This window comes from Sceloporus undulatus, chromosome 5, assembly GCF_019175285.1.
Source record: "Sceloporus undulatus isolate JIND9_A2432 ecotype Alabama chromosome 5, SceUnd_v1.1, whole genome shotgun sequence".
NCBI classification, from domain to species: Eukaryota; Metazoa; Chordata; class Lepidosauria; order Squamata; family Phrynosomatidae; genus Sceloporus; species Sceloporus undulatus.
In genome coordinates this window covers 177,316,151-177,341,451 of record NC_056526.1, presented here as the reverse complement: position 1 = coordinate 177,341,451, position 25,301 = coordinate 177,316,151, and the positions used below count along the sequence as shown (strand labels likewise).

Sequence of the window (25,301 nt, the reverse complement as noted above, 5' to 3'; positions counted from 1 at the left end):
ATAATAATAATAATAATAATAATAATAATAATAATAATAATAATAATAATAATAATATAATAATAATATTTATTTGTATACCGCCCTATGGGAAACCAATCCGGGCGGGTAACAACAGTAAAATATAAAATATAACAATTAAAAACACTTTATCCCTCCCCCCTTAAGACAGTATTAAACAGTATAACATATTAAAAACACAATATCAAAGCATAAAAACAACAATTAAAAACTAAAAACCCTGATATCCCTCTGTTGGTCCTCGACCATCACTAAGATGGGGCCACGGGAGGAATGAGGGAATCAGGGAACCTGGGCCGGGATGGTTAATCTGGAAAGGCCTGCCGGAAGAGATCCGTCTTGACCGCTTTTTTAAAGCTGTCTAATGATATTTAATCATGATACTAATTTGTTTTTAACATATATATATATATATATATATATATATATATTGTATATCATTTTTAGATTTGTTGTGTAAACCACACTGGACCTCCTGGCTAGAAAAAGATTGGATATTAGTTAGTTAATTAATTAATTAATTGGGAAATAGCACTTTTCCAGACTTAACAGGTTTATTGCACCATAAACCTCTGTGGAATAGAGTTCATTACATCAGATGCATAAATTATTTTGATCTTCCACTGCCAGACTGTATGTACATAGTATAAAACACTAGATCCAAATGGCACTGAATGTAAAAGGTACAATCAGTGATAAAGATATATAAATTAATAAATCTTGTGACTATCAACTGGTGATAACACATAAGCATTCCAGGTTTACACTGATAACTAAGCACATCTGGACTGATTGAAGAGTCCCACATTTTGGTCCTTTTCTTTTCAATTTTATATTTGGTTAAAATAAACCCATCTGGGAAACTGGTATAAAAAGTCTCTGACTGGACTGGGATCTGACAGAAAATACCCTGGGATAAAACGAAGCATGTATGGATCTCAAAAGTAAAATTGGAAAGAACAGGGGGAAAATATTCAGGACTTTCTGATCTTTTTCATCCGTGTGAATGTGCGCTGTACTGGGACAGGAAACCACTGCCTTGATTCAGACTTGAATGAGTACATTCTCCTTAGTGGTCTTAATATTGTCATTTCTGATTGCCAGTTTCCAGTGAGACCTTTTGCATGGGGGGCTCCTGTGAAATTAAAACTTTATTTCTGTCACTTTACTAAATGGAATGCACTGCTTTAGCATAAACATTTGATTGCTGTTATGCTTTTCTTTTATCCGCCTTAAGGTGTTAAATGCCCTCCAGCAGCTTATGAAGTCTCTCTCTCCTGTTCCTGCCTCACCTGAAGCACTCAGAGTCTTCCTCATTGTGCCTGTCCTCTTACGGAGACAAGATATCAAGTCAGATGGTCTCCTTAGTCAGTTAGCACAAGCTATTTGTATTCTTCCAGAAAAGGACAAGCAAATCCTTGGTAAGGATAGTTTATTTGGAGATGACATGCATCACTTCACTTGAATAGTTTTACGAGTATTAAATAGGCATCTGGACAGGTTCTTCAAGTATTCTGGAATACAAAGGTTTGTTTGTTTTTTAATTTACTCAGAGGCTTTCAGTGGTATGTTGTTTTTGTTGCTTTGCTTAAAATTATGTTTAGCTTGCCTTTAAGAGAGTTAACTTTTAACCCTTAAAGTTAACAAAAAACAATTAAAAACAAGTACAATACAATATAACCAATTCTAAATAGAAGATTGTAGTCCCCAAAATAAGAAAAAAGTCAGCAAAAACAGGGTGTATGTGTGTGTATGTGTCTTTCAAGCTTTCCTGAAGACCTACAAAGAAGGATACCGATACCGATGCAGGTAGGTGAGTCCAGAAAAGGCCCTCTCCCTTTTACTGTTTGCCTTGGTCATATACGCTAACCATTGTGGTGCAGAGGTTTGTATGTTGGACTGGTAGGAATTGGGAGATCCAGGTTCAAGTCGCCATTTGAAACTCAGTGGGTGACCTTGGCTCACATTATCTCTCAGCTTGTCCTACTTTACAAGGTTGCTGTGAGGACAGAGTGCAGAACAAGAGAGCCCTATACAGTTCCTTGAAATTGCCAGAGAGAAGGTAGATTATATGTGTACAGTAAGTAATTATTAAGCAAAGTAACAAATGCAGCATACACACAATTCAAAAATTGTACATTTGAAGTGAGAGCATGTTGTTCTACTGAATAGATTACATCTAAGCCTACAGTGAGAGAACCAGCATAATATAGAAAATTGTGTGATGTAGTGGGTTGGGTGATTTTCTAGAACTTTGGGAGACCAGGGTTTGAATTCTGGGAGACGAGGACTGTGAGTACAGTTCAAAAATGGAACTTTTTAAAACTCTGGATATGGGTGGACCTTGGACAAATCACATGCTGTCAGCCTTAGAGGAAAGCAATGGCAAATCTTCACTGAATAAATCTTGCCAAGAAACTTCTAGTATAGGGTCACCATAAATTAGAATGGGGACACAGATGTTTTTGTGGTTAGCTCCAAAACTGCAATCTATAACCATCAGCTCTCTTTACAGGATCTTGGTGGGCCGATCTAGAAGTCATGTTCTTCAAGGATCTAGTTAGCATGTATCAAAGACTTATCAGTGTCAATATCTCTTCTGCCATTAAACACATGAGATGTTTCCAGAAGATAAACCTGGACTTCACTGAGCCTCTTCAAGTTCTGCAGATGCTTTATGAGGTAGGGAGAAACTCTTGAACTGAATGAGTGTGGCATTATGTAAGAGTTTCAACAATGAAGCACTGGTGAAGTGTTTATTCTACACCACTTGCACAATTCCCTTTCCCCCCTGTGATGAGCTGGGAACTACATTTCAATGCTTTATAGCAGGGATAACCAATAGCAACTTACTGGCAACTTGGAAACCCTCTAATCTTGGCAGTCATGGATAGGGGAGAAGAGGGAAAGGGATGTTAGCAAAGATGGAGGAGATGGAGGCAATGCTGGGGCAGGGAAACAGTATCCTGCCCACTACTAGCCTCCGATCCCAACAGATTGCCACCAGAGATTACTGAGGGCATGAATGAGAGCTTGTTTTCTATTTTGGTCTGTGGCTTTCAGAATCACCCAGCCAGCCTGGACAGTGGTGTTGTAATCTAGGAGGAGTGGCTGGCCAGCCAGATGACTGCTGTGACCACTTCCCTGCCATCCCCAAAGCACATACATACAGAAGCTCCACACGTTGGGAAACTGTTGGCAATTGGGATTGCTTGTTCCCTCATTTCCTCCCTGAGTGCAGAGTTGCCTTGTGGAGGATCTGCAGCGGTGAACCCAAAAATGCGAGCTCAAGTCTGCAGGGCTGCTGGCTTTGTGTTCTTGCTGCTGCTACTTCCCAACTCTAGCTACCCAAAGGAACAAAAGGCCCTAGCCTGCCCACTGACAGCCATGCCTCCAGTCATCTGGGCTTCTGCTGTGGCTCTTTCTCTTCCTTCTCCCACTACTGTGCGCCCTGTGCATCCTCAGCTTGGCCAGACAATGAGTATGGGGTACCCTGAAAGCACCCCCTGACATTGACAGTGCAGAAAACAGATAATATGACAATGGATTGTCAAAGCATTATCATGGGGAAAGTGTGATAAGAAATGATGCCAAACTGTTATGCATCTATTCTTAAACTAGCAGGATTGTGGCAGGATAACAGGCTAGTGTGATTAAGTCAGTAACCCTCAAAAGGAATGAATGAAAGGCAGAGTGGTTGGTATTCCTGCTCTGGTGCTCAGAAGATTTGACCAGCCAGAATGAAATCCAAATACCACACCTTCACTACTGACAAGACAGCAATGCCACCATAGCTTTTACAGGCAAAGTCAAATCACAGAAACTTTTGCCAATTGCTGATTTGTATGAGGGAATCCATAAACTATGCTTTGTTTTTTAAATCTATAGTTATATTTATACACTGCATTTTCCTCCAATAATATTAAAGCAGGATACATGGCCCTCCTTGCTGCTGAAAAAACCATGTTTTTCTTCTTAATGTGAAATCTGCAAATAGCAGGGAAACCTCTGCTTGGGGTCTGCTCTTGAAGGTAAGTAGTGTTGGTATTCTCTATAGTGTTGATTTTCTCTACAACTGCACTATTTCTTTAAAATGCCCTTGTTCAAGGAAGTCCACCTGGTTATGAGTCCTGGATTGGGATCTGGCTTCTAAAAATCATGACACTCGCTGAGTGACTGGGGCCCAGTCACTCTCATGTCAGCCTGACCTCAAAGCAAGCAACAAAGCATCAGCGGCAAGGAGAATCATGTATCCTGCTTTAAGACTATTGGAGGAAAAAGCAGGGTATAAATGTAACTATAAAATTAAAAAATAAAGCCTGGGCAATTTTTAAAATGAGGTAGCTTCTTTAGAGCTGGTTAACTGATTTTTCCTTCCATTTTACTGTTACTGCTGAGTTAAAGTATTTTAGAGCAAGTTTCACATACATTGCATAATCCTTTCTTTTAATCTTGTATTTATAAATGCAGGTAAATTGTAAGTCTGGATTCAGAATCCAAGAAAGCAACTTTTACATTCCTGAAGTGAAAATAATACTGTCTGGTCCCAGTATGACTCATGTAAGGAATGAAGAGCAAGTAAGTAGTATGACATCTTAGGTTGTTAATGCCTCAAGGAGTTAAGCATCCTTTCCTCTTGTCTTTTGATTCCTCAGATTCAGATTTATTCCACTGTACTCCAAATATTTTGGTGAATATTCTAAAATGCCTTTTTTAACATCTCAAACCTTCCCCCATCACCAAATCAGAAGTAAATATGAATATCCTTGTATTTTGTTTTGTGTATTGTGTTTGTGGTGGTAACATTTCTGGTTGAGATGATGTGATGGCATAGGATGCTCATGCAGTATTCCAACCGCTGAGAAACAAAGCTATTATAAAGTTGGCAATCTGTCTAGTAAAAGGATAATATTTAAGATTTGATCACTAAAAATGTTTCAATTCATTTTTTCTATTTTCTTTTGTCCAACTTGGGAGCAGATGATAAGAAGAATTTATTCAAAGGTGCAGGAACTAGAAGTAAGGATTACATGGTTTATGTTTTGCTATGCTTCAGTTTCATTGGTGTCATTAACTGATTAGCTGTCTTGCCTTTCCATGTGTGCCTCAACAGATTTGCCCCATTTAACTTATTTTTTATTCTACATTCTTTTCCTAAGAGTCTAGTATGTTATTTGCCCAGAAACATCTAGGTTAGGGGTCACCATTTCTTAAATGTATGTATTTTGGAACAACAACAAAAAATCCTAGATATTTTAATCTAAAGAAACGTTCTCTCTGTCCTCCTGGCTGAAATGATGCCACTTAAATACAGCCTAAGAGGCCAGTATTCTATGGACTTAAGAGTACAAAGCTTAAGAGTGCAAAGCAGGTACTTATGACCATCAGTACAAAAGTGTTGTCTGGACTCAAGAAAGTGATTTTACTACAGTCCTTTGAAAATCTTAAAATAAATCAGCTGAGGACAGAAACTGAAGTGCTGTTGTACATCAAAGTCAAAACAGGTACTCTACAATAAAATATTGCACTACCTTCCTGCATTGTATATCAGTGAAAGTTAAAGGAGCATGAGGCTACTGCATGCAAATGAGTGCTTAGTTTGGTCTTCATTGCATCTTACTGTCCCCCCAATCCCCACTGGCATCTCATACCATGGTTGTTATTGGCCTGTTTTGAGTTTCCTCTAATTAACACTGGTAGGCATTTTCCCCGAAAGTTTTTTTTTTTTTTTTTAGAAAATGCTTCAGAATTCTGGTTTCCTTCAAACTCTCTTATATTTCTGTTACTCATGGAATACATCAAATATATTCTTATGTTAACACCAAACATGGGGGGAAATGTTGATTTCTCAGCACTAATATTATTGATCTTATACTCTAAATTACTACTTTGTCATTTCAGCTTGCATGTGAGGTACTCACCTTGTTCCCTTGTATCTTTGAGTTGGAAGACAAGATTAATGTGCATAAACTATATTCTTTGATTCTTCATGTTACGTGCAGAATGGTAAGTGTATCAAAAATGGCAAGGTGTCAAAGTCATCAAATTTTAAAGTAGGTGTTTCAGTGGAGTATAATTTGGAGTAGAATGTGTGAAATTCTTTGATGATCTCTTTGGATGAAGTAGCCTGATTGACTGTGGCAGTTGTTATGGAAGAAATGGTTCTTTACTCAGACTTTCTTTTCATTGTCCTAGCTAAAAGGCAGAAATGTTTATTAATGAAGTTATAGTAATAAGCTTTCATGTAATGGAACAAGGCCTGAATTTTCCTAGTGTCCAAATCCACTAATTCTGACTTTTTCTAGAGTAATTGGATATATATGTCAAACTCACTTAAGTTTTTATCAATTTGAGATAGTTGTGAAATTTCTTGTATCAAGGATGACCTTTTCAGACCCCCAAGCTTTTCCCTAAGCACTCCTTCCTGAATGAAGTGTCAATGGAGGACCACTTTCAGTGTGAGGAGAGAGCATCTGATTTGTTGTTGTTGTTGATCTGATAGAATAGTTTAATAGTCTCTGGATTTTTTGAATTGGTTGCCTAGCAGGAGGATTGCTGGACATTAAATAATGTTTTGGAGATTGCAAGACTAGTTTTCCAAATTAAGAGCAATGGCCACTTTATTGGAATAGATGACTGTTTCCATTGAAACATCTTGTACAGTGTGCCCACATCATATACGGGCGTGTCATACTCAGCTTTCAACTTACGCTGAAGCCGCACACCAGAAGCAATGTTGTTTTCAATAGGGTTTGGGCATACACAGTATTTCCCTTACGCATGCCCGGGGGGGGGGTAGTTTTGTTGATTTTGTTGTTTTAATGTTGTTTGTTGAAATGAAATAAGTAAGTTTTTTTTTTTTAAAAAATTGCAAGATGTAATTGCAGAATGGTATCATAGTTTTGTAACTCAATATGTATGTCCTTATAGGAAAACCGTGATATGGTCAATGAGCTGCATGTTAGAAGACAGCATCTGATGCAGGATACCTGGCAATGTATAAGAAGTGTGACAGCAAATTGGTTTCAGCAGTGTCTTAAAGTAAGATATCAAGTTTTATACTTCTAATAATCATTCACTTGAAATTTAAATGTAATGTTTTACCAGCCAGCACCTTCACACATCACATTTTAAAGCGTTGGAACATACACTCAGCGGCTAACCTTGTGGTTCATCATGATCATAAACCTTGTGGTTCAGCAACATGGAAATGTTGCTTTTTCCCTCCCAAACAGCTGGAGGATCTGGGAGTCGTAGTGCAGAAAAGTACCATTGTCAAGATTTGGTTAGACAGCCCTTGTTATCCTAGATCCACAGTTGTTTAACATAAATTCCCTCATGCTCTGTTGGGATATACATTTTTTGGAAAGCTACTGTATATACTCGACACTACGTTGATCTCATAAATCAAGGACAGGTTTTGGGGCTAAAATTATGGTTTTTGATATGATCCATGGATAAGATGGGGGTAATGTAAGAAAGAATATAAAGGCTAAAGCAAAGAAAAACAATGCCAACAAAATTCCAGCAAGCATAATTGTGCTCACACTAAAGGCTGGATGGATGAGAGTAGAGTGAAGCTTCCAGGACAGATGATGCTCCTGACTTTCACCAGGGGCTGGTTCCTTTTAAATAAGAGTTGAGGTACAATACTTATGTTGCCCCATGGATAAGTCGACTCAGATTTTTGGGATCAATTTTTTGACTAAAGTTTCTACTTATACATGGGTATATATGGCAGCTAAATCTTGTTAGGCTTAACCCTGCATGATGATTATGATTTGTAACATTAACAGCATTTTATACTACCTGCCAGCTTATTGTTCTGGAAAAGTGGTTTGAACAGTTAGGAAGCCTTCTGGAGCTAGTTTAGGGGTGGGTTGGAAGGTTATAAGTAAGAAGGTTAGCCCTCTGGAAGGTAAAAATCCAAATACAGCATTAAGCAAAATTTAAATATATATATATATTTGGTTTTGCAGTTGCTTTATTTATATTGTTTTGATCACAATATGGTAATAGCAGTTCTTTTTATACATATGAATTCAAGCATAAAAGCTATGAGGAGAAAACAGTGCAGATTAATCAAAGCAAAATCCTGAGTGCTATCCATTACCACCACATTCAACAATAAGGCGACAGTAACCTGAAAATACAATAGGGCCATGAAGGGTGTTGTGAAAATCCTGTATTAAAAGCCATTCTTCCAAGGAACTCTGCTAAGACAACAAATAAATGCTTGAAGGCATCTGGTAAAACTTTAAGCTCTACTTTAGGATATTTCTGCACAGGACTTTTTTAAGGGATGATAAAACTTATAGTGCAGCTTCCAGCCCACTTCCTCAAGATCCAAAGGCGGAAATGTAGTGCCTCTCTTATGGGCATGGCAAATGGTTAGTGAAATCAGATACAGTCCATTCCAGCTGCTTTGTCTGTATGACCCACTGTTAACCTAAGTGTTGCTTGCATTACGCCCACAACACTTCTGTGGCTGACAATTCCCATGGATCTGGTCTGGTGCTAGTAGGTAAAAGCATCTATTTCTTATGCCCCAGAAGGTATGCAAGTTTTCTGTGCACCTGAGTGCATGTTTATTTAAATGTGTTTAGTCACTGCTTGTTAGGGATGACTTCACATCCATGGGACAAGCTATTAAAGACAAATAAAGGAAGCCACACCTTTTAGTCAATGCTCACTTCTGAGAGATTCACTCATTTCAGTCTACCCTAGTTGTGGCGAAAGAGTTTAAGGCCCATCCAGGTCCAAAGGTGGAAGAACACATAAACTGGGATTGTAACTGGAAGCAGCAGGCTGTAGAAACACAGGTTGGTGGTACTTGTGCAGCCCTGAGGAAAGTTTTCATCTACGCTGGCTGAATAAAACAGGCCAGCTAAAGACAACAGTGGGACAAGTACAGTCATTGTAGGCAGTGACAGAAACATTTTTTTAGCCACCTGTGTTTGTCTTTCATAAGAAGAAAATTTTCTAGGTCCTCTCAGGTTCATTTTCTTGCTTCTCTTTGCCAATCATCCTTGCAGCCTGGGGGATCATATTAGGAATGCCGTCAGTGATGGGGTAGGCAATGCCCAACTCTTCGTTAATTAATTCATTGGTGGATTCTTCATACCTAGTAAACATAAATATTGACAGGTTGGATTTGCTGCTGTCATTTCTTTAAGAATATGATTTAACAAAATACCGGTAGAAAGAAGTAGGCAAATCAGTCTTTCAGTAAAACTTAATGTTCTAGTGGCATTTAGATTTCTTGCTCTATGAAAACCTTGTCCTGCCCTTTTTTATTGGTTTACTCTGGTTTACCTTACATCTGTCACTGTTTGGTGCTGACATTTTCAGGATGCGTTCAAGGTTATGCTCCCTTACATAGAATTGTAAAGTCTATGTTGCTATGCATATATGGATTATTCTACAACACACATTTCACTTCCCTGTGAATATGTACCACACATAAATACTAATCTAGGAAAGCTTACCCTACCATTAGTAATTTTCTCATCAGGGAAAGCCCAACAAGGTTTTGAGAAATCTGTGTTACTGTCTTACAATTCTTATGACAGGTATCCCAGGTATACTGTAAGTCTAATGTTTTTAGGAATGAGCAGTTGATTAAGATAAATCCAAAAGTGATTGGGCCAATTCAGACTGATTTCTCCCAACTCTGAATCAGCTGATTTGGTTCTGGAGCAGCACAAAACAAATTGAACTGATTCAGATCAATCTAGAGGAGGAAAGAAAAAAAATTAGCTTATGTGTTTCCAATGGGAGTATGTAGGAAAAATGTCAAGATAGTGTGATGGAGAATGGGAGGAGTGGAACTGAGAGTTTGCTTATGGATAGCTCTGACATACAATCTCCAGCAAGAATCTTTCCAGCATCTTCCAGTGTTAAGGGAAAGAGTGTGTGAGGTCATTGCACTTATATAATCAGTTCACTCCTACATCTTTGTTCATTTGCTAAGTTTAGCTGTTAATAGCAGATAACTGAAAGGTCCGTGGTGATGGGTAATTTGTTGGTATCTGTGTGTGTTTTAGGTAGTGAAACTTACTGCCCCAACTATCTCAAGATGTTGTTAGTTGTGTGATTTGCTTTCTCAGTGTGATTCATTCTTTAAAATCCTCTCTCTAGTTATATCTCTGTGAGGGCATGCAGTTTTCATCTGCCAACAGACACATTATATGAATTCTCAAAATGCATACACTAATATTATATGCACCTTTAATTCACACTGTGAAACAAATAAAACCATTATTTTATTGCCCATTTGGTTGAACAAGCAAACCACTAAATTCAATGTCCATTAAATCAATTTTCTGATTAAACTTAAATCATTTACAGTTTTAACTAATGTCATTAATATTATATCTGATCTTTACATTATGAGACATCTCTGCAACAAATGCACATAGTACATTTAGGAACAGTGGTGCTTTGCCTCAAAAACATTGCTTTGGCGGTAGAGAGAACAAGCCTACTACACATCCACAATGTGACTTGTAAGGGCTCAGGCAGATGCTAATGGGAACCAATGGCATCCCTAGGGTTGGTGTCATCTCATTAACCTCCTCCCATACCACATTCATACAGAATCCTTAGTAATATTTTTGTACTAATTTGTTCATAAATCATAATCCTCATGTATCACTGAATGTAATGATAATAGTTATGACATAAACAACTAGCAAAATTGAAATTATATCTTTAAATTGCAGTATCATATGCTCAGAGTACATGTGTTTACATATACATAGTTTCATGTGGTTAAAGTGAAAATTTGGTAAAATATGATGTTTTCAAAGAAAAATTTAAAAAGTTAAAAATATTTTTAAAACATTTAAAATAAATTTTTAAATATTTATATTTCTTTTAAAAAGCAGAGGCCTCTCCTTTCTCCTCCCACTGAGCCTCACCCCACTCACACCTTCTCTTCAGCGTTTTAAACAGAGACACAGGTGAATGCCATAGCCTATTTCTGCCAAAATGCAGATGTTTGAGAAGCAACGGTGTCACTCTTTGGTGTCATCTGGTGCGGTCCACACCTGCCTAGTGACACCATTGCTGGGAACCTGTGAGCTTCCACCATCAACAGACCTGCAGATCAGGGGCAGCAGCAACAGTATGGCAGCCCCTGAGTTGGAATGCTGGCAATTTAAGTCACTCACAGAGAAAGCAGCACATGGTCAGGGACTATGCCTGAGGTGGGAGTGAATCCCAGGGTTACTATCCCCTTTTACTGCAGGTGGCAAATGAGCAAGAGTAAATTGTCAAGAGAGCCAGTGTAGTGTAATTTGAGCATTGGACTATGGCTCTGGAGAACAGTGTTCGAATTCTTGCTCAGCCATAGAAACCTACTGGGTCACCTTGAGCCAGTCACACTCTCTCAGCCTCAAAAGGAGGCAAACCCCCCTGACCAAATCTTGCCAAGAAAACCCTGCGATAGGTTCACATTATGGTTGCCATAAGTCAGATGACTTGAAGGCATACAACAGGAACACAATTGTCAGGGCATTATAGCACGGTCTGCTTTAAATCCTCCTAGAAAGCTGGCACTGTAGTGGTTTGAGCATTGGACTAGGACTCTAGAGACCAGGGTTCAAATCCTGTCTCAACCATGAAACCCACTGGGTGACCTTGAGTAAGTCGCACTCTCTCAGCCTCAGAAGTATCCCCTCTGAAGAAACTTGCCAAGAAAACCCCATGATAGGTTTGCCGTAGGGAAGCCATTAAGTCGGAAAGGACTTGAAGGCACACAGCCTCCAACATGGCCCAGGATTCTGGGAATTGTAATCCTAACTTTCCAAACTCTGCAGAATAGATCTATAAAGTAGAGAAGTGGTGTGTGATAGAGAGAGAGAGAGAGCAGCAGAAAGTTGGAGTTTTTGTTGTTGCCCAAGGTCCCCCAGTGGCTTTCAGGGCCGGGCTGGGATTTGAACCTTGGTCTCCAGAGTCATAACCCAACACTCAAACCATTATGCCATGCTGGCTGGCTCTTTATGTACCAAGCTCCCCTCCCCCCTCAAAAAATACAATGAAATATCATCATTATTACACTTTTAAAGTCAGTCGTCGTTGTTATAAGCCTTCATGTCGTTTCAGGCTTAATGGCGACCTAAAGATCAGGCTCTCATAGGGTTTTCTTGGCCAGGTTTGTCCAGAGGAGGTCTAAATCAATCCTTGGTCACAGTGGGTTTTCCATGGATGAACCAGGATTCGAACCCTGGTCTTCCAAAAGGTACAAATAAGAAACATGGAAGCTGTAATTATCTAAAGTATGGTCATGAGTTCAAGAGCAAAGAGAGAGCGAAAGGAATAGAAAAAGAGGCAGGGAGATGGAGGCAGGCTGAAAGGGGTCTGACCTGAGCGGCTTCTTAGACAAAGGGCAGGCGAGGACCTCCAGGAGGCTGAGGTCGAAGGGCGGGCGAGGCGGCTGGCCTTCCCCGCTGGCTTTCCCCGCGTCCTCCGCTTCGCAAAGGGCCCGGGCGGCCAAGGGAACGCGAAATGGCGGCCGCAGCGGAACGCGAGTGAAGGAGCGCCAGGTTCCCAAAAACAGCGCCGACATGATTCGCGGTTGCACCTCCGTCGCCGTGGCAACCTCCTTCCAAGGTCATTAAGGGAAAGAGCAAGGCTTCGCACGTTCGGTCCGTCGCTCAAAGCGGTCCCCCCGGAAACCGAGACCCTGCGCTTTAGGTTCCCAGCCAGAGCTTCAAGGCACCAATCCCAAGGAGAGGCTTTTAATGTCTAGATTAGCGTGCTGCGATCGCACTTTGACTGCTCTGGGTGCCTCCCGTTGCATTCTGGGTTTTGCAGTTCACTGAGGCCTAAGAGCTCTCTGGCTGAGGATTCTGCATGCCCCCTCTTTAAAACTCCAAATCCCAGAATGCAACAGGGGGCAGCCAGAGTAGTAAAAGTGGAACAGCCGCACTGGTTCTCAGCCTTTGGGCCTCCAGGTGTTTTGGACTTCAGTTCCCAGAAGTCCCAGTCAGTATGCTCATTGTTCAGGAATTCTGGGAGTTGAAGTCTCAAAAAAATCTAGAGGACCAAAGGTTGAGAACCACTGATGTAATTACTCAGTGGACTCAGGAAACTCAGAGAGGGCTGGTTTTTGGGGACCACTGTGCAGGATTTTGGACTTCACCTCCCAGAATCCCAGACCATTGGCCAACATGGCTGACTAGGCTTCTGGGAACTGAAGTCCCAAAAACATCTCTTAAAGGGCACAGTTTGGGGGCAACTGTTCTAGAGTAAACCACGTAAACTGAATCCGACTGCAGAAATAATCCAGTTTGACATCACTTTAACTGCAATGGCTCAAGGCTGTGGCATTTTGGGAACTGTAGTTTTGGAGAGCCAGCATGGTGCCGTGCTTTAGTTCCCAAACTTTAGCCCACTCCAAGTGTTTTCGAATTGAGTTCCCAGAAGGCCTAGCCAACAGCCAGGAATTCTGGGAATTCTGGGAGCTGAAGTCCAAAACATCTGGAGGACCAAAGTTTGGGAACCACTGGGTAGTGATTTGAATGTTGGACTATGACTCTAGAGACCAGGGTTCGATTCCCAGCTCAGCAATGTAAACCCACTGGGTGATCTTGGCCAAGTCACATACTCTCAGCTTCAGGGAAAGGCAAGGGCAAGCCGCCTCTGAACAAATTTTTGGCAAGAAAACCCCATGATAGGAAGGATCGCCATAAATCAGAAACAGCTTGAAGGCACACAACTTGAAGTTTTGTGAGATGTTTAGCCTTGTCTATCAGAGAGCTCTGGTGCCACAACAAACTACAATTCCCAGAATTCCATAGCACTTAAAGTGGTGCCAGACTGGATTGTTTCTGCAATGTGGGTGCAGCCTAAGAAAGGCTTCACCTGCACTGCATATGTAGTGCAGTTTTGACACCACTTTAACTGCCATGGCTCAATGCTATGGAATCCTGGGATTCCAGCATTAATTTGAATCGAACAGCCCCTTATCCAGAAAAGATATTGACAAAGAGGACTGTCCTTTGGGAGCCCTTCAAATAAAAATGTGTCCTTTAGAGCAATGCTTCTTAAGATATCTGATGTGGTACACCAACAAGAGTTTCTTCTCCAGTGTACCAGGCACTGGCACTATATTTGTACTTCTTAGCATCAACTCTTTCTTTCTGCTATGGACTGGCAGCCAGATTCTCATGGCATTCATCCATAGATAACCACTTTCAGTAGCACTGCTCTAGAGAAGTTAACTCTTGTTGATTTCATCTGTCAAACACCATTCCCATTTCAGCTGCACGGGACGGCTCTGGCCGAGTCAGTTTCATGACTGCAAAATAAGAACAATAAACAAATCACACAGCGTTATCAGTAGTGCCGAACAAAACAAGGAGTTGTTACTCAAACTTATCCTTGGGGATAAAATTATCTATGTAATGTACCTAAATTAGTATCAATAATCTGACTTTAATTCATCAGGTGTGTTTTGAAGGAGAACCTGGGATTGATGATGGAGGCGTATCTCAGGAATTCTTTACAGTCCTCAGAAGGGAACTGTGTGCTCCAGAAATAAAGATATTTAGGCATTTTGATAACTCACATCTGATTTGGTTTTCCCACCAGGTATGTGTGAATTTTTATTTTTACCAAATCTGGATTACTACATCTGGCCTAGCCAGTATTGCCATATACTAATAACAACTGATAGCACATACAAAAGGATTCTCTGTGCATGTAAACTATGCGAAACAAAATAGTGGTGCAACTGAGATGAAATTTTAAAGCCAAACTAGGCATGGTGTTGAAAACAAAAAGTATAAATGAGAAAACAGCTTTCTCATTCACCTTCTTAATAGTACAAAATGTCTCTGTTAGAACTTATCTCCATAGTAATGTGTCAGGTTTTCTCTCTCTTCATTTTCTTGTCCCCTAATTGCAGCCTGTGATATTGGGTAGTAGCATGGCAATGCAGAACAATTGTGAATTTAGGACTTTGTAGGGCCAGGAGACCAAGACAAGTAGTTTCTGTTTTTGTTGGCAACCACACTCCCTTGTTTTTTGTGTGATCTCATTGTCTCATTAGTGGAAGTTTATAGAAGGTCCAGATGAAGTCATCTTCAATTTGCAGTCCTCCCATGTTTCCCCATTGTTTATTCAATCTAATTGTTGCCAGAAATATCTGTATTCCTGTTTGCCAAGCTTTCTGGATTTCAGCAGCCTACTTTATGAAGAAAATCAGACAGTTTGTTGCTAAACTACAGTGAATTAGAGGTCCTTGCTGATTTTCCATAAATCTCCTGGAGACCTCTACCAATACATCATAAACTCTCTTCTGTTCCTGTGTCAAACTTGTGGAGAGGATCAGAAAGCAGAGAGCTTTATTACAAGTACTTGACCAATTAGCAGAGCAAGTTGAAATACAAGTTTTTAAAAATATGTTAGAACGTGTTAGTGCTTTTAATAGAACCGTTTATTATTTACACTTTTATAAAATAAGATTTTAGCTGTACTTTGTTTTAATTTGTTATCGGCTGCCTCAGGTCTCGTGCCAACAGAAAGGTGGGATATAAATTAATTTTATTTATTTATTTTATGTCCCACTTTTCTCCTCGGGTAGGACTCAAGGCAGATTACAACAAGGCTAAAAAAGATGAAGCTCAAAACCTGATAATAGCAAGTTAAAAGACAAATACGTTGTCTTATTAAAACACCATTAAAATCATTTTTTTTAAAAAAAAGCAATAAAGTTAAAATTACAGCAAAGCCTGCACCCCTTAAGAAAGACTCCACACAACCAATTAATCATTAAATGCTTTTTGGAATAAAAATGTTTTGCCTACTGGCAAAAGAAAGGTAAAAATATGGTCAAATTAACCTCCTGTGGAAAGGAATGCCAAAGGCTGGGAACAGCAACTGAGAAGGCTCTGTCTTGTGTAGGATGACCAGATGTCCTCTTTTTTGTGGACATGTCCTACAATTCAACCTTGTGTCCAGGAATAATTCCAAAAAGTCCTCCATTTTGATCATTACAAAGAAGTATGAATTTATATTTATATGAGTGTTTTTCGCTTGTATTTGATAATGTCCTACATTTTCCTTGTATGTCTTACATTTTGTGGTGCCTTGTTCTCCTTTGCGGTGAGGACATTGGTCACCCTGGTTTTGTGTCCTTCTCAGATATGCCTGAGACAACATGAAGAACGAGAGAAAGCCCTTCTCCAAGGATCTTAAGACACTGGCAGATTCATAGGGAGATATGATCTTTCACATAATACAGATTTAAGCTGCATAGAGCTTAACCAGCACTTTGAATTGTCCCAGAAATGAATTGGTAACCAGAGAAGTTGTTGGATATTCCCTGTAATCAGTCCTTATCAACACTTTGGTGGTAGCATTTTTGACCAAGGAAAGAGGCAGCACAGAATGTGTGTCAGTAGTCCAGATGGGACTGGATCAGTAGTTCAGATGGGATGTAATCAAGGTGTGTGTCACCATAGTCAGCTCTGACTCCAGAAATGGAAGAAGCTGGCCCACTGGTCTTAACTGTGTAAATACACTCCTGGCCACCTCTGAAACCTAGCCTTAAAGGCTTGGAGTAGAGTCTAAGTACACCTAAGCTTTGAACCTGAGGTTTCAGCAGAAGTATAATCACTGTCCAATTCCAGCAGCGATTAAATCTCTGTTTCATGCTATACCTTTCAATTGATCGGGGGTATCTCTTCTCTAATATGGAATAGTTTCAATTTGTAAGTCAATACGTAAATACAGTAAATAAAAGAAAATGGACTGGTTTAGAAATACTGTACAGTGCTAAACTTTGCCCAAGGGGGAAAAATGTCAGGTGGCTTTCCTTTTAAAAAATTCTGAAATAGTTGTGGGGCTTTTAAAAAGCATTGTTCAATGTCTAATTCATTTTCATATTAGGTACCAGCACAGGAAGACATATATTTTCTAATTGGGAATCTGGTTGGAATGGCACTGTATAATTCGAAGATAGCTCCCTTCCCTTTCCCTCTTGCTCTTTTCAAGAAGATGGCAAATATTCAGCCAACTCTGGAAGATTTAAAGGAGCTGTCTCCTGTTGTAGGAAGGTATGGAATAATTTTATTCCTCATATCTGTGTATGTATAACATTAGAAAGTACTGTTAACATGATAACATGATAGATCACTCTGGATGGTATCCACAGAAGCAGAAGTGGGTTTATATCTACAAAACCTCATGCAAAAAACCCAAAACAAAAACAAAACCCAAATCAATTAGTTTCAGAAGTGGTGCCATGTTTCTTTTTCTTTCTTCCTCTTTTTTTGAGACCAAAGTGTTCGTAATTTTTTTGATCAGAATTGCAAGGATTAGTTGACTTTCATATTTTAAAATATGTTTGTTTACAAGTTGAATGGCAAGTAGCTTTCCTTAATTAGTAATGGACCATAGCAGAAAGCTGAAGTCTTAAACACACTTATTTGAAAGAAAGTTCTATTGAAATAAATAAGACTTTTTTCCTGTTCTTGTTTTGTGCCTTCAAGTCCTTTCCGACATATGGCTAACCCAAGGTTAACCTGCTACAGGGTTTGTGTGACAAGATTTATTCAGAGAGGGTGGAGATTATCCGACAGGGGATGAAACGTTCTTGTCCAGTCCTTTTCCCATCCTCATAGCGCGATCACAAGAAGATTTTCATACGACATTGTGCTTATCTGGACATTATCCCATCCGGAAAGCGCAATTGACTGCAATTGCGGGAAAGACTTTCAAACGATGACACGCAGATCCTGTCATTGTCCCATCATTGAAGCAACATTGTTCAGCATTTTGGATTAATGGGAGTTGGTGTTAATGCAAAACTGCTGTGATCTAAAAGCCTTTCATGGGATCGCAATCAAAGATGAGATAAGGACAGAGGAGCAATCGTGTCCTTATCCCCTCCCCGTGTGACAATCCCTGGTCTGCTGTTGCTTTTCTTTCATTTGCCCAAGGTTGGCTGAGTGGAGACTTGAACCCTGATCTTCTGGAGTCCTAGTCCAACACTCAAACACTACACCGTATTGGCTCAAAAGAATTATAGTAGGAACTAAATGTGAAAATGGAAATGTGGTAATTGGAGCAAAATATGCATGTTAGAAAGCATGTTCCACTGAAACCAGTAAAAACATGTTTGTTTGTTTTTTTGGTATGTTCACTTGTCGACTTAGGGCAATCCCATGAATTTCATAGGGTTTTCTTAGGCAAGAAATACTCAGAGGTGATTTTATCAATTTCCTCCTCTGAAATATAATCTACAGCACCTGGTATTTTTTGGCAATTTCCCATTCAAGTACTAACCAGGACTGACCCTGCTTATCATCGAAGATCAGTCAGGATTTGTTGCCTTCAGTATATGTTTTAGCCTTGGGATTATTATGTGTTCTACTTTGTATTTTCTTTTCTTGTTAGTAGTCTTCAGGCAATCCTAGATGAGCCGTGTGATGATGTAATTGAAAACATGATGTTGGATTTCACGGTAAGAGATATTGATCCCCTTCTAACAGTACCAGGTTTCTCATGTATGACTGTAGGCAAAGAACTTTGATTTTGTTTCTGAACAAGTTTCTTGTTTATTTTTAAATTATCTGATGTCCCTAATCTAAAACAATTGACAGACCAGTTTTAAAAAAGTAGTACAAATTGTAACAATATAAAATCTAACAATACTAAAACAGAGAAGCAATACTGTTTTGTAAAGCTCAACATTATTTGATAGGAGCAATTGCTATTAAATGTGCTGGCCATTTGAATGGACCTATCCTAGTGCTATAGAGTACAAATGCGCTACTCCTAACCCATAGACACTCTCCATGCAAGCTAGAAGAGATCCAGGAAGCCAAGCTCCTCTTCTCCACCCCACACTGACTAGCTAGGCTGATCAAGGATTGCTTTAGCTGATCAGCAAGGAAGAGAATACTATTTTCGTCCAGCTACTACTATGACTCTGGAGACCAGGGTTTGATTCTCAGTTTGGCCATGAAACCTCCTGAGTGACCTTGGGCAACTCACATCTCTCTACACCCTTGATGTAGAGGAGGGTAAGGAAGATAATCATGGGTAGGGAGTTTCCAGAGTTTGGGTGCCATTACCCTGTCAGGTAGCCTGCTTCACTTCTGAAGACAGGTTTATAGACAATGATTTCACTATATGACTATGTCAGTTGCCAGACAGATTGATGTAGAGATGCTCCTTTATGTGGTTTATATTGCTGCATTCAGTATCCAGCATTCATTTATTTTATTTATTTACTGTATTTATACCCCGACCTTCAGCCCTAAAGGCTCTCAGAGCAGCTTACAGTTATTATTTTAATTAGACGGTTCCCTGACCTCAGGCTTACAATCGAAAAAGACACAACACAAAAGGAGAAGGGAATGGTGGTGGCGAAGGGGATCAGGTCCAGCAGTTCTTCTCTTCCTCTGAGGCCTGGACCAAGGCAGATGGACTGGAGGGAGGGCTCTTCTCCTTCAGGCCCGATGGCGTTGGGCCTGTCCTTTCACTCTCTCCAGGCCAGAAGATGACTGTTGGCAAACTCAAGAACAAAACATAAATAACCAGATATCACCATTGGCAAAATTCTCTTCTCTTCTGTTTTTGTGTGTGTGTGTGTGTTGGCATTAATAATGATGTTCCAGTCTCCGTTGATGATATGTCTGATTCTCAGTCTGTTCATGAGCGCATTTTAATGCTTCATGAAGATAGTTGATAGTCCTTATATGGAAGTCCTCCTTTTTTCTTAATTCATCATTTTCTTTTTTTTACTCCTTCATACAATGCCTTAAGTTTATGATTTTCCTAAAAGATCCATAACTAAGGAATCTGTTTGGTTTCTTTGATGGATTGGTGGCAGGTGGTTAGTATTGATCATGTTGATCGGTGCTTGAGATACAGATACAGCCGGGTCGCACTGCATTCTGGGGTCCGTGGCAGCTGCACCTTGAAACTTTGGAGTAGTAATCTTACAGGGATTTTTCTGGAAGCTACCATTCCTGGGTTGACATATAAAGGTGGAAAAACCATCTTTCAATCACCTAGTGGCAGATGCAGTCAGCCATTTGAAATAACAGCAGCATGTCTTATGATCTATAGTCATTTTTATTTTTATTTAACCTTTATAACTATTTAGATAGTGGAAGAATATGAAGGATCTAAAATTGAGAACGATCTGAAAGAAAATGGTGCCAACCTTCCTGTCACTAAGTGCAACAGGTATGTTTTATTTTGAATCACATTTGCTCTTGAGGTAAATTATGTGTTGTGAAGAAAACATAGCATTTCCAATTTTGTGATACAAGATATCTACTGGTGGCAAGCACTGGTAGATAGAAGGGAGAATAGCTTAGATCTTCTCCATTTACTGATTCCTTTCATGCCCAAATGCTACTTCTAGTCATTTTAAGAACCTTCCTCCTCCAGATTCCCAAATCAATATTAATCCTAGCTGTTAAGGGTGGGAAGGTTTTCAGGTAGAATGGTTAAGCCTAGGACTAATTGTGGAAATCATTGTTCATTTAAATTTTACTGAACGTCAAGAGAGTGGCTTGCGGAAAGCTGCACGTTCATTGGAAAGGCAACCACCAAAGCAGAGGCTTCCAGTTCCTGCTGTCTTTTAGGCGCAGTCTTACATTTTAAAAAGTTATTTTGGGAGGTTTAACTCCTAGAGTCCCCCAGGTAATATGGCCATTGTGGCAGAACCCCTGGGAGTTGTAGTCCCCCAAAGAAACTTTTTCAAGCTTCCATCTCAAATCTATTTAATTAAGAGTATGCTCTAATAAAACACAGTAAGGCTTAGTACAGACAAGTGTGGATTTGGATGGAGAACTGCTCCCTCCACGTAGCATACAGGGCCAAAGAGTTGGACATAATTACCTCCTCATCTTCTGCAATCTTACTAGCAGTACTCCTTTGAAAGCAAAAAATTCAAACCATTCTACAGCTGTTTTACGAGCTATGGATTAATTATGTTTTTAAAAAGTGTTTTTGTCCTGGTGTGTACATTTCTTTTGGTGTTTCACAGAAAAATAGTCTACAAATATGATAAATAATTAAATTAACTGATCAATCTATTTACAGAAAAGAATATGTTGATGCTTATGTGCGTTACATATTCACCGATTCAGTTGAGAATCAGTTTGAGGATTTTATGCGTGGATTTGAAAGAGGCTGCCCAACTAAAAAGTGGAAAATCTTTCTTCCTGTTGAACTCCAAGTTGTTCTGCTGGGACATGAAGCATACGATTGGGAACAACTGGAAAAGGTAGAATGTGCTTTGGATCTATCACTGAGGGAAATGTGCTATAAACCTAGATTGTGTTATCTAGTGCATTTTCATTGCAGTTGCTACTGCTTTGCATTTTAACATATTAGTTCGTGTTATATTGTGTGTTACACAATCTAGTATATGTATGTAGAAGGTTATCTCTATAATTTGCTTTTGTATTTATGGGAGATGTTTCAGCCTGTTAAAATTTTTATTACATTCATGTTCATCCAAATGCTAGTATAAAGGACTGGCAAAGAGATTAGTCTGTATTGAAATCAACAGAAAACAAGAAAGTGAGGGTTGCCAGGTATGCATAGGGCTATACAGCTGGAGTTAAAACAGTGGGCTTGAATCTAATGCTAGACATAGAGAAGTGTCTGCACTTTCTTCTCCTCTCCCCTGCAACCCCCTGTTATGATGCAAACTGACCCATGGGAATTTATCAGTTTCTGGAGCAGGTTTTACTTCACATAAACAGTTGCAGAAAATGGGAGGGATTTTTTGCTTTTGCTTACAGAATTTTGTTGCAATTTTGCACATTCTTGCTTGGAAGGAAGACCCACTGGGGTCTATAAAATTCTCCCAAGTGACAAGTGTGTGAGATTGCATTGGGAAAAGGATCAATGTTACATACACATAGTTCTAAATAATTCATGTAGTCCCTCTGGACAGAAATATTTTTATGAATGCCAAACTAGCATTTACATGGTCCCAATATCCAAATCCCAGCACACTCTGCAACACTATCCAGAACAGCTGCTCAGAGTGGTAGTTGTTATCTTGAGCTGATCTTCAGTAGCAGAAGGACCCAAGCTGCAGGTTTGCAAAACACTAATTTAAACTGACATCTGCTATAGGTTTCTATGACATCAGGAGCAGAGGATGAGAGTACCTTCTGACCTTCACTGACAGATTAGTACATTTTGGAGTTATACCTCTTTTTTGGTTATAACTCCCAGAATTTCCTAGCTGGTATGTCCTGGGAAATCTGGGAGTTTCAGAGCTTGGAAATATTACTTTTTTTGGATTATTTAATAATGTTAGTCAGTCTCCCCATCTCTTAGACAGATTGAGGCAATGGCACACAGATAATATCCTTCTCCAGCATCCATCAGTTCTAATGCTCAAAATGTCTTGTATCTTCCTGATAATTATATGTTACTTCCAACAGGCAACTAGAATTGGTTTGGACAAACTGATCATTCTAGCCACATGTTTTTATCCATGAGTAAAATGCAGAATGGCCTCAGAGTAAATTTACAAAAAATAAGGATAATATTGGGCAATGTGTCTTAGTTTATATATAAAGAGATACCGAAGGACTAACAGTGCCATTTTTTGAAAATTCTGTATTACAGAATACAAAGTACACTGGTTATGAAAAGACAGAACAAACAATCAAGAATTTTTGGGCTGTGTTTCATGATCTTCCTGAAGAGAGCAAGAAGGATTTTCTCGGTAATAGACATTTTAAATGTTGTTGTTATGTACCTTCAAGTCAACTCTAATTTATGATGACCTTATCATTGGGTTTTCTTTGGAAGATTTATTTAGAGGAAGTTTGCCATTGCCTTCATCTAAGGCTGAAAGAATGTGACTTGCTCAAGGTCTCCCAGTGGGTTTCCATTTGAATCCTGGTCTTCCAGAGTCCTAGTCCAATGCTCAGTCCACTATACCCCACTGGCTCTCTGTTTTAAAAGACAAAAGCCTAAATCCAATTGCAAGAATAAAGAGGAGTTGACCCATCAATGCAGTATTTAATGCAAATACAGTACAGTTCATTTAATAGGTCTATTTTAATAGGGAACAGTGATTGAATTTAGACCAAAACCTAGTACTATTCTACTCATTTTAAGAGATTGTTCTATGCTACAGATCTTTGCATCCACAGATTCTGCATCCATGCATTCAGTGAACCATGGGTTGCAAATATTCACACACACACTCCTAAAAGCGTTTTGCCGTTTTATATAAGAGACACCATTTTACTATATCACTGTATATAATGGGACTTGAGCATCTAAAGATTTTGGTACCCACAGGAGGTCCAGGAACCAAATCCCAGCAGTACTGAGGGCCCACTTTACTATTAAAGCTTGGAAAAGTTATGTTGATGGACTACATCTTGCAGAAGCCCCCAGTCAGCCTTGATGGTCATGCTGAGGGATTCAGAGAGTCACAGTTTTAATGTAGTACCCTTTTCAAGTTCTGGTTATTAATTACCCTGCCTTGGATTCAAGCAGAGCGGTTATCCTATTTTATTTTCCCAAAGGTGAAATGTGAGTGTTGAGATCCAGAGTGAGTGATTTGCTCATGAACAATCAGTAAATGTCAATAATTTGAATCAATATATCCTCAGCCTAAATACGATTAATACTCTAATTGGGACTAGTAATGTGAATTAGGTAACTCAGTGCTTATCTAAATTCCATTAATTCAATGGATCTGTTCTAGTTGGAATTAATGGTTAGTTATGGGCTCCTGTCTGCCACATTTACAGTAGCCCAGCTGTTGAGAGTTTTGTCATTAGTACCGTGATATTGTTTTTAGAAGAGGAAGAATACACACTAAAAAAGCAGGGTTGTTATTTTATTTTGGGGTTGTTTTTTTTAACATAATTTATTATTTATCTCCTGACTTCTGTTGGTCTCCCTTCAAATTACTGATCAGGTGCCTGATCTTTCTTGTGTGCCTCCGGGTATGATTACTTCAACATTTTGTTTGGCTTTGTGCACAGGGAAAGTAGGGTTGGTTTCAGATTCCCAGTGCATAATTATTACATATTTACAAAAACACTTCTCCTGTTTAAAATTTACAGTGTTCTTGGCATAGAGATGCTGGGGCTCATCTGCCAGCCCAAGCAGAAATTGGACACTCACTGGCAGTGTGCTTACTCTTTTCCTACTAATATGCATTCTGGTTGTGCTAAACATTTAAAATTATCTCTTCAGCTTTCCTCACAGGAACCGATCGCATCCCAGCTGAAGGGATGGAAAAATTCACATTCACAATTACCGATGCAAAAAAAGCAGATCCAGACCAGTGGTATCCTGAATCCAGCACTTGCTTTCGAATCTTGATCCTGCCAAGATACAGCAACAGAGACATTCTCAAGAAAATGTTCCTTGGTGCTCTAGAGAACTTCGAAAAATTTGGTCTTCCCTGAAATCTGGATGTCTCTTTGAATGGGCTTTCTGCCTGAAATTACCATAATTTCCTATCTGTTTTAATGATAGACAAAGTGGAATTGGTGACCCACATCAGGAGCGTCACTATGGGACTGCAGACTACATCAGGTGACACCCTAAGGATGGTGACACCACTGCTCCCCAGACACCTGCCTTTTGGCAGAAATGGGCTGTGATGTTTGCCTGTGTCCCCTTTAGATGCTAGAGATGGTGTGAGTGGGACAAGGCTCATTAGGAGGGGAAAGGAGAGGCTGCAGGGTTTGTTTGTTTTTAAATTAAATTTAAAATTTAAGCTGCATATAACTACATGTAACTGCATTTATGCTGTTTGTATGATATTGTAATTTAAAGTTATAATTTAAATTTTAGTTGTTGTTAAAGTCATAACTATTGCCATTACATTCAGTGTGAGAAGGGGATTTTTAAAATATATAAATTCCCAAAAGCAAACCTTGATTTTGCCATTTTGTAAAAGGGACACCATTTTATTATGCTGTTGTATTTAATGGGACTTGAGCATCCATGGATTTTGATATTCATGGTGGAAACCTAGAACCAAATGCCAGTGGATACCAAGGGCTCACTGTACAAAAAACATTCCTAAGGATTCTGTATGTTGTGACGTGGGTGATGCCAACCCTAGTGACACCACTGACCCACACATGGTCCACCAAGACCCTTTTGGTTGCCCAAACCCCCAATGTTTTCCAATGCCAGATTTTTTTCTGGCTAAATAAAATGGATTTTGCTGTTCTTGGAGTGGTAGTTTTGTGTTTTGACAGGTTTGAGGCAGGGGCTTGCTAATCCCCGAAATAAACAAAATGAAAATA

At 39.4% G+C, this 25,301-nt stretch overlaps 2 protein-coding genes across 2 annotated transcripts in view; one reads left to right on the top strand and one right to left on the bottom strand.

Moving 5' to 3' along the window:
- LOC121931730 (E3 ISG15--protein ligase HERC5-like) overlaps window positions 1-24,898 on the top strand; it is a 39,361-nt gene extending 14,463 nt beyond the window's left edge. Inside the window, exons 12-24 of the mRNA XM_042469710.1 lie at window positions 1,259-1,442; window positions 2,537-2,703; window positions 4,492-4,599; window positions 5,002-5,040; window positions 5,923-6,027; window positions 6,952-7,062; window positions 14,476-14,619; window positions 16,921-17,087; window positions 18,430-18,496; window positions 20,147-20,229; window positions 21,094-21,277; window positions 22,642-22,741; window positions 24,235-24,898. Of these exons, the coding sequence (XP_042325644.1) occupies window positions 1,259-1,442; window positions 2,537-2,703; window positions 4,492-4,599; window positions 5,002-5,040; window positions 5,923-6,027; window positions 6,952-7,062; window positions 14,476-14,619; window positions 16,921-17,087; window positions 18,430-18,496; window positions 20,147-20,229; window positions 21,094-21,277; window positions 22,642-22,741; window positions 24,235-24,449 (1,674 nt within the window). The 3' untranslated portion in view covers window positions 24,450-24,898. The remainder of the gene's footprint in view (window positions 1-1,258; window positions 1,443-2,536; window positions 2,704-4,491; window positions 4,600-5,001; window positions 5,041-5,922; window positions 6,028-6,951; window positions 7,063-14,475; window positions 14,620-16,920; window positions 17,088-18,429; window positions 18,497-20,146; window positions 20,230-21,093; window positions 21,278-22,641; window positions 22,742-24,234) is intronic.
- PIGY (phosphatidylinositol glycan anchor biosynthesis class Y) lies at window positions 7,986-12,527 on the bottom strand. Its single transcript, XM_042467134.1, has 2 exons — window positions 12,390-12,527; window positions 7,986-9,145 (listed from the first exon to the last, which is right to left on the bottom strand). Exon 2 carries the CDS (start codon window positions 9,021-9,023, stop codon window positions 8,745-8,747), a length of 279 nt encoding a protein of 92 aa, XP_042323068.1. The 5' UTR covers window positions 9,024-9,145; window positions 12,390-12,527; the 3' UTR covers window positions 7,986-8,744.
- Window positions 24,899-25,301: the final 403 nt, after the last annotated feature.

Excerpts from the sequence above, each read along its gene's own strand:
- PIGY (XM_042467134.1), bottom strand. The coding sequence starts at position 9,023 with ATGAACCTGAGAGGACCTAGAAAATTTTCTTCTTATGAAAGACAAACA.